General features: G+C 34.1%; 1 protein-coding gene across 1 annotated transcript; it reads left to right on the plus strand.

Moving 5' to 3' along the window:
- Positions 1–430: 430 nt before the first annotated feature.
- Positions 431–8915, plus strand: LOC136276312 (uncharacterized). Its single transcript, XM_066088013.1, has 8 exons — positions 431–668; positions 862–1017; positions 1397–1443; positions 1560–1588; positions 2563–2666; positions 7644–7802; positions 8244–8287; positions 8404–8915. Exons 1-8 carry the CDS (start codon positions 571–573, stop codon positions 8412–8414), a joined length of 648 nt encoding a protein of 215 aa, XP_065944085.1. The 5' UTR covers positions 431–570; the 3' UTR covers positions 8415–8915.
- The last annotated feature ends 462 nt before the right edge of the window (positions 8916–9377 follow it).

Here is a 9377-nt window from a genome sequence, read left to right on the forward strand (position 1 = left end):
TTTATAATATTTTCCTCTGTACTTTCACTGTCGTGGAAGATAGACTGAATGCATCGTTACTATGTACATAATGTACTGTTGTACTGTTCTGAAATTGTGAAATTAACAGCCCATGGGGCAAGGGTTGAGGCTTTTAATTTATTGGGGGAGGGTTAACAAATGTGGCCGTTTCATGAACGATTAAATTTTTAGGTCACTTGAGTCACTCGGGTAACCTATACATCCATATTTTAGGAAATCTAATTTAATTTCTTGTCATTGTATGCTTGTAGAAATAACATGTATGTATGTTGTGTACACTATAAATAAAACTGAAAATCATGAAATACTGATCACTGAAGGCCTGCAAGTCTCTTTTTACCAAATCATTCTTCAAAATAAAGCTAAAATGACCCTCTGACAGGTCAGTCTAAGCGCTATGGTACTCGGGTGACAGTCAAGGCCCGAAGGCCACTTGTTTATCAGAAAGTTGGGAATAATGCTGGGAAAATCAAAATGTTTTAACAAACATATAATATTTCAAAGAATCGTTCAGGAAATTGCATAAAATAAAATGTTTATTTTTGTGAAATGCAGCCTTTGTTGGGAAATATGCTATTGCCAAGACAAGTCATTTGTCCGCTGAACGAAAAGTGCAATGTACAATTGGTATTGTTAACAAGAAAAAGGTGAGTTTTAAAATGTTTAATATTGTAATTTTATCTATGGTTACGTATACTAATTCACTATGGTGAAATAAAGATAAAGATATGTTTAGTAATTAGAGTCTCCATGAAGAGTTGCATATATTATGATTTAAAATACATTGATGGAGAAATATTTGTTAACTGGTATATATTCCATGATTTTCATATTTTACAGGTTCAAGATTGATATTATAGTTGATCCTTCTAGTATCGAGATAAAGGAAAAGGAGGAAGTAAGAGTATCAGAGGACTTCTTTATCACTCTAACTTTAATTCACAAACACACTGGATCCCATCAGCTGTGTATAAATTTATCCTCAGAAATCCCAAGGTAACTTTTAAATGTTTATGAATTCGAAACACTTTGCCCTCTCCAATTCCCAATCATTAATTAAACACAGATCGTTTTCAATTTTAAACATACTCCCAGCTTATAAATGATATCCCAATCCACCGTTACGTCTTTGTAGAGAAAAAAATCATGGAGTTCTTAGAGTGTAATGATGTTCAGAAGAACCAGTAGACTCTTAGTACTCTTCTATCATTGAGAAAAACGATCTCAACAGAATAACAAAATAAAAACCAACTTACATACCTTTAAAAATCATGCTGAAGAAAATTTAATAATTCAAAAAGAAGACAATACAATTGGTGAATAGATAAATCAAATATCTTAGACACCTCTAATGTTAAATTTTCGTTTATTTTAGCTTCGTAACGGATAGGTTTTGCTGTAATATTTTCACCAAGGACACAGGTTAAATTTCTCTCACATTGTTCAATTTTATCATAGAAACCATTAATATGAATTTATAGATACCAATTATTTATTCATTTTTCATACAATATCACAAATATCATTGTCTGTTCTAGATAAGCAAACCAAGGAAGAGACAGAACAGGTAGTCAATGTGTTAAAGATGATATTCTTTTTGACAATAGAACTTGATATTTTCTGAAGACTGAAAACATCATGTCATACACTAAACATAGCATATCATCAACCTGCATTTTATCATATTGAAACCAAAACAATCTATACTACTATATTAAAATAATAGACTCGAATTTTTGGTCTTTAATACAGAGAAATTGGAAGAGCACTGTCTTTTATTTTATATGTTTTAAACATCATTGGTACTTGAAGATTACCAATTTGTTTTTATTTTTTCTAAGTTAAGCTTCGTTAATTAATTATCAAAGAAAATTCCTCAAAAAATCCAGGAAATCACCTGAATTTTTTGGATTTTATAATCTTGCGCTTGCGCAATACATTCACGCTAACGGGATCTTTAGTTTATGTTTCCATAATATCATATTTGCATGAATAAATACAAATACGGGTAAATGTTCATTGGGCTTTTGCTATATATTCTGTTCATATATATTAATGATTTCTTATGATAGAAAGTATGAAATAACAAATATACATTTCAACTAAGTACTTACTTTTGTCTTCGTGATGACAAAAAATATTTGATTACATGCAAAAAAGTTACATTATATTTGTGAGTGAAGATAGAATGTGTTTTATCGTAAAAATTGAATAATGTCCTTCGGACCCAGTTTTACAAAGAAAGTACGTGTACGTTGGTGAAAATGTGTTGAATTCTTCCATTCTATGGCTTAAAAGTTTTAGTTGAAAGGTATTTGCAGTCTCAGAAAGGTTTGTTGTGATGAATTTGACTGTTAATTTCAAGGCAACTTCACTAACTTTCTGCAATTTTCTGCTACATTACGGGTTTAAGGGAGGCATTCTAACTGTGGTTGGGGCCTTTCCCAAGACAACTTAATGCTATTATCTGTTTACAATGTTATATAATAAGAAATTATGTTAAATTTAAAATGACTATGCAATAATTTTTTTTCCCTCTAGCTTTTTATTCCTCCATCACCAACAAACGCATCCGCATTTTCCTGTTCTCCGGGCTTGGAATGTCACATGATGATGTATCTAAAACGAGGCTTCTATAATCAATGGTAACAAAAACGTTAACTTGTTGAAAATCTATTTTAAAAACAGGCAATCAGAAGTTGGAGTTTTATTCGCTTTTCACTATTCACTATTCGAATAGCGAATAGAATTCTGTGGTCGATTCGCTATTCAAATTACCGTTAACATGCTAATAAACGTAAATTCAAAATTTCATATAAACTTCCCTTTTTAATTAAAAAAAAAAATTTTTATTGTAAAAATTATTACTAGCTGACCTCACCTGAATATTCAAATAATAAACACGGCCATTAACAGGCTTAGCTAGCCTGGCGAATAATAGGAAATTTCGTATAATACATTTATAATGGGATATTTTTCAATGGGCTGGCTTACACCCTGTATCCCATATTTGGGCCTTCATATTTGGTGGGGATGGGGCCCCGGGGAAGCAAAGTCGACCCTCAAAAGGAATTGGGTTAACACGGCCATTAACATACTTAGCTAGCCTGGCAAATAATAGGAAATTTCGTAAAATACAAATATATAGAGGATATCTATATTGTGTGATTTTATATTTGCTTTATCCAACGAGTTGAAATGGTGTATATATTCGCGAGGCTTGCCGAGCGAATATAACCATTTCAACGAGTTGGATAAAGCAAATATAAAATCACACAATTATAGATGTTCTATTTATCTCATACAATTTGATTTATATTATGAAGCTTTTGAGACAGTCCCTTGTGTGACCCAAATTAATTGTTTTTTCAAAGATTAAAAATGATGATGCAACGTTGTGTTATGCGGCTATTGTGACCTTGCGCAATACAATGTAGTATGTCATTCCTGAGATAAATCTAACTGTTTTAATGTAAAGTTTCACTGAAATAAACCTTAAAATAATTCTTTAGCTCTAGATAATTTTTCTTAGAGCTTCTTCACTTGATTAAATGGAAATTCCGATTAGAAGACTTGAATAATCAAGTTTGTTGACATACACAAAGTTGCGAATGCTCGTTAGTTTGAATTGACTCGAACGAGGAACAACAGTTGTTGATGCATGATGTTTAATAAAACAAACACTAGGCTAGCCTTATGAACCAAAATTGAGAATAGTGAATAGGCCCTAAGGATGCTTACTGGTGGTGGAATAAAAGGATCATGAAACATTATTTCGGTAAGTTCTTGTATATAAACACAACCAGAGCGCTCTGTTTTCATCGCGTCGTCAGGATGAACTCCTTGATAGTTAACGTAATTTGTAGTTTTATAAACTTCACAAAGCAAATTGAAAGTTGGAAGTGGGCTAAATTTATCAAAAATCTTGACAAACAAGAAAAAAGGGTCTTGTGGTTACGGTTATGAATAACTTTGCAAAAAAGGTGAGGGGGGGGGGCTAACATCCCCCCCCCCGCCCACTAACAATAGCCCCTCGGTTCCGACGCCTGTGCTACGCAGTTACGTGTTTTCCTTCATATTTGTAATTTAAATCTTTGACAAAATCAATTTTATATTAATTTTTGTAGTAGATATAGTTATGTTGAAAGTACTATCAAATCTTCGAAAATAGGTCACTGAAGCCTTGAAGCGAGGGACTGTGTCAAAAGTAGTTCCGACCGGAAGTATTTGATATAGCATCACCCGTGTGATATAGCAAAGGTTTATCACACGGGTAATATACACCACACGTATGAGATAAAATGGGATATCTTTCAAGGGGCTGGCTTACACCCTGTATCCCATATTTGGGCCTTCATATATTCGGTTGGGATGGGGCCCCGGGGACGCCCAGTCGACCCTCAAAAGGAATTGGGTTTACACGGCCATTAACAGGCTTAGCTAGCCTGGCGAATGATAGGAAATTTCGTAAAATACAATTATAATGGGATATCTTTCAAAGGGCTGGCTAACACCCTGTATCCCATATCTGGGCCTTCATATTTGGTGGGGATGGGGCTCCGGGGAAGCCCAGTCGACCCTCAAAAGGAATTAGGTTTACACGGCTAATAACAGGCTAACCTAGCCTGGCAAATAATAGGAAATTTCGTATAATACAATTCTAATGGGATATCTTTCAAGGGGCTGGCTTACATCCTGTATCCCATATTTGGGCCTTCATATTTGGTGAGGATCAATACCCAATGAAGCCCAGTCAACCCTCAAAAGGAATTGGGTTAACACGGCCAATAACAGGCTTAGGCAGCCTGGTGAAAATTAAGACAATTTCGTATAATACAATTATAAAAGGATATCATTCAAGGGGCTGGCTTACACCCTGTATCCGATATTTGGGCCTTCATATTTGGTGGGGATGAGACCCCGGGAAGCCAAGTCGACCCTCAAAAGGAATTTGGGTTTACACAGCCATTAACAGGCTTAGCTAGCCTGGCGAATAATAGGAAATTTCGTATAATACAATTTTAATGGGATATCTTTCAAGGGACTTTCTAACACCCTGTATCCCATATCTGGGCCTTCAAATTTGGTGGAGATGGGGCTCCGGGGAAGCCCAGTCGACTCTCAAAAGGAATTGGGTTTACACGGCCATTAACAGGCTAAGATAGCCTGACGAATAATATGAAATTTCGTATAATGCAATTATAATGGGATATCTTTTAAGGGGCTGGCTAACACCCTGTATCCCATATTTGGGCCTTCATATTTGATGGGGATAGGGCCCTGGGAATTTCCAGTCTACTCTTAAAAGGAATCTGGTTTACATGGCCATTAACAGGCTTAGCTAGCCTGGCAAACAATAGGAAATTTCGTAAAATACAATTATGATGGGATATCATTCAAGGGGCTGGCTAACACCCTGTATCCCATATTTGGGCCTTCATATTTGGTGGGGATGGGGCCCCGTGGAAGCCAAGTCAACCCTCAAAAGGAATTGGGTTTACACGGCCAATAATAGGCTAAGCTAGCCTGGCGAATAATAGGAAATTTCGTATAATACAATTATTATGGGATATCTTTCAAGGGGCTGGCTTACACCCTGTATCCCATATTTGGGCCTTCATATATTCGGTGGGGATGAGGACCCGAGGAAGCCCAGTCAACCCTCAAAAGGAATTGGGTTTACACGGCCAATAACATGCTTAGCTAGCCTGGTGAAAATTAAAACAAGTTCGTATAATACAATTATAAAAGGATAGCATTCAAGGGGCTGGCTAACACCCTGTATCCCATATTTGGGCCTTCATATTTGGTGGGGATGGGGCCCCGGGGAAGCCAAGTCGACCCTCAAAAGGAATTAGGTTTACACGGCCAATAACAGGCTAAGCTAGCCTGGCGAATAATAGGAAATTTCGTAAAATACAATCTAATGGGATATCTTTTAAGGGGCTGGCTAACACCCTGTATCCCATATTTGGGCCTTCATATTCGGTGAGGATGAGGACCCGAGGAAGCCCAGTCAACCCTCAAAAGGAATTGGGTTTACACGGCCAATAACAGGCTAAGCCAGCCTGGTGTAAATTAAAACAATTTCGTATTATACAATTATAAAAGGATATCATTCAAGGGGATGGCTAACACCCTGTATCCCATATCTGGGCCTTCATATTTGGTGGAGATAGGGCTCCGGGGAAGCCCAGTCGACCTTCAAAAGGAATTGGGTTTACACGGCCATTAATAGGCTTAGATAGCCTGACGAATAATAGGAAATTTCGCATAATACAATTCTAATGGGATATCTTTCAAGGGGCTGGTAAACACCCTGTATCCCATATTTGGGCTTTTGAGGTTTGTCAATTACAAATTCATCGTGATTGATAAACTTTTAAAACTTAAAGTATAACTTGATATGTTAAGGGTATTACTTAAAAAATCACTCTTAATTCAAAAATTATCATGACTTTCTCTTGAATAAAATCATATCTTTGCAACAGCAATGTATACATATACATTTATCTTATTTGTTTGATAGATACATCTAATATTGGGTATAGTCCACTAATGCATTTTCCATAGGCGGTAATGTTAACGTTATGGTTCATAGCTCCGGCCCTAATTTTCGTTCAGCAACGAGGGACCTCTTGAATGAAAGCTCATCAAATTGTCTCTTCCCTGTTAAAATTTCGTGGTGTGAAGTCAGATTCGTTTTCCGGCAAAATGCGTCTGTATTGAAAAACGATGTTTGGAAAGGGTGTACATCAAACAATTTCAATTCTTTTCTTCAAATGATAATTCAATTTTGACACTTGTTTTTGAAATTGCAAATCCTCTTTTCTGACATGTGTCAAGCATTCTGATTTAAAATGTCCCAATAAATGTATATACACTCTGCAAGTATAGGGACTGTTTTGCTTAAAGGTACTACTTTGTTGTCCTACCGATTCTAAAAATAGTTAGAGGGATATACCCATTTAGATATAAAGTATATGTACATATACATATTACTCCTAAGAAGAGTTACAATATAATTTTAACAAGTAGTTGTAAATAATATATGTAAAAATGGTTTTCTTTAAAAAAATTCACATATACAGAAACAAAAATTATTAATTATAAGAGACAGGGACTTAAGGAGAGAATATAGATGGTGATGAATGTTCCAACCGTTGAAATATATCTTTCCAATAAGTATCAAACAAACAATATTTACATTTTTTCAGAAACAAAAGTTTTTCAATAAACAGTCTTCTGGTTATAGAAGTATTTTTTTTTGAAATGCGTTTTCGTATACATCACTCATTCGGTCTCTATTTTCTTAACTTTAGTCTTGAGATAACCATTATAATATATCTCTCAACGTCTTAAAAACAGAATGGCGAAGTTTACCTACCAAGCAAGGGAAAAACCGTTAAAAAATGGAAATTTTCCTTTAAAACTCTAAATATTTTTATCTTTATTTTGTTATTGTGTTCAATGTTATTATTGGTATTGAAACAATTTCATTAAAGGTATGAATAACCTGTTTTACTCGATTGGGCAAAAACATGCGCAATGAAACCTAATGTTGGCCACACTAAATGCGTTGTGATATTCAACACTCTCTTGTTGTCTGTTTTTTACTCCAGTCCCGAGGTGTCCGTTATTCCCTCCGTCGGCGCCTCTGTTTACGTCTTCAACAATTCCGACTGCGATGTATGTTCCGTGGATGTTCTGATTAAATTATCCCTGTCTCATCCTGGCCAGAGGCTGCAACAGTGTCTACAGGCGACGGACTACGACTTTGGGTAAACATTTAAGGAAAAAGGAATCATTCTTTAAGAATTCAAGGGTGATCAAATACGTTTGGGGCTGATAAATTCCAGGATTTATGAGAGATTTGATTAAGCCCGACGGTATTTGATCACTTCATTTTATTCAAATAATGGTTCCTTATTCCTTATATTTATATACTTTTCAGCAATTGTACAATTTAATATTAAAAAAGTCATCAATGAAATGTATTTGACTCTACGTTTCAAAATAGAGTGATAGTGTTATTACAAACAAATGTAAATATTCTTACTTCCAAGAAATCTAGACAAAGTTTTGATATACATATTTACGAAAATAATCGAAACGATCAATCGTTTAAGCCAAAATCTTGTTTTAACAAAACATAGTAGATATTCATTACCGGGCAACGCGACTGTATATTTATGTGTTCTTAATGAGCTTTAATTAAACAGGTCCACAGAGAGACGATGTTACTTTCTGGAAAACGTTCAGCACAGTGAGTAATGAACAAAATTCATTCCGTAACCAGAATAAACATACACAAATTTAAAAAAATACCGGCAAAATCATTGTGTAATGTAATTATGTCACAAAATTAATTTCTTTGACCAGCTTTCCCCTGAATGACCATAACAAAGCGGCATTAGTTCAATGAAGACTTTAATCACTACGAACCGACCCCAGAAAGTGAAATACTTCTGTTTCTTAGTTATAGGACAACTTTGTATCTTTTTTTTGTATAACGTACGTGTCTACCTAATCGGACAGCTATGTGTCCTCTTTTGAATGTGTAAAATGTAGCATTATATAGCATTTGCATATCTTTTATCTTCGACAAAATTAATTACTAATTGCTACTGATAAATTACGAATGAATGATTAATGAATGAAAAGAAGCAATAATTACTTCTAATTTGTACTGTATATATTTTCTTTTTAAAATGAGATATATGTGAATAAGTGCGTAGATTTGAATCAAATGTATTAATACTAAGTTAACATATTTCTTTTTACTTTCCGTTGACCTTTTGGTTACCTTAAATTATTTAGTCAATATAGTTAAATTAAAGTCAATTTCTATGTGTACTTTATCTGCTTGTGTATATTAAAACAAGTGAATTTCCCATCTTTGTTGAAATTTTCTAACAAATTCACCATTTACAATACTTGAAACAACTCTTTAAACATTTTTTATTTTTAAAAATGCTACATATCATATACAATGATGATTTATTAATTTCTTGATGAAATTTATAAAAATATTTCACTTCTGTAAATTCATTTACATGCTAATGACATTTTAAAAAAAAAACTTATTAGTTAACCATATTTAAAGGTTGCGTAATTTCTCAATCTATCATGTATAATTCTTCTAAGTTGGCTTGTAATCTTTTGGTTGAAGTTATATATCTTTTATGCATATCAACTTACCTTTTTCTATCAAACTAATTCGATTTTAGCATTCTAAATGAAACTAGAATTGACCTTTTAAAATATATTGAATAAACTCATCCTAAGAAATTTGCGAAAAGATCGATTTGTATAGTTAAATTAATTTTGCTTTATCATGAAGATGATTAGGCAAA

Source organism: Magallana gigas, chromosome 6 (assembly GCF_963853765.1).
Source record: "Magallana gigas chromosome 6, xbMagGiga1.1, whole genome shotgun sequence".
Lineage (NCBI taxonomy): Eukaryota > Metazoa > Mollusca > Bivalvia > Ostreida > Ostreidae > Magallana > Magallana gigas.

Coding starts and splice junctions, on each gene's coding strand:
- LOC136276312 (XM_066088013.1), top strand. CDS start 571: ATGCAGCCTTTGTTGGGAAATATGCTATTGCCAAGACAAGTCATTTGT. Junction 1,444..1,559: donor TATTTTCACCAAGGACACAG/GTTAAATTTCTC, acceptor TGTCTGTTCTAG/ATAAGCAAACCAAGGAAGAG. Junction 1,589..2,562: donor CCAAGGAAGAGACAGAACAG/GTAGTCAATGTG, acceptor TTTTCCCTCTAG/CTTTTTATTCCTCCATCACC.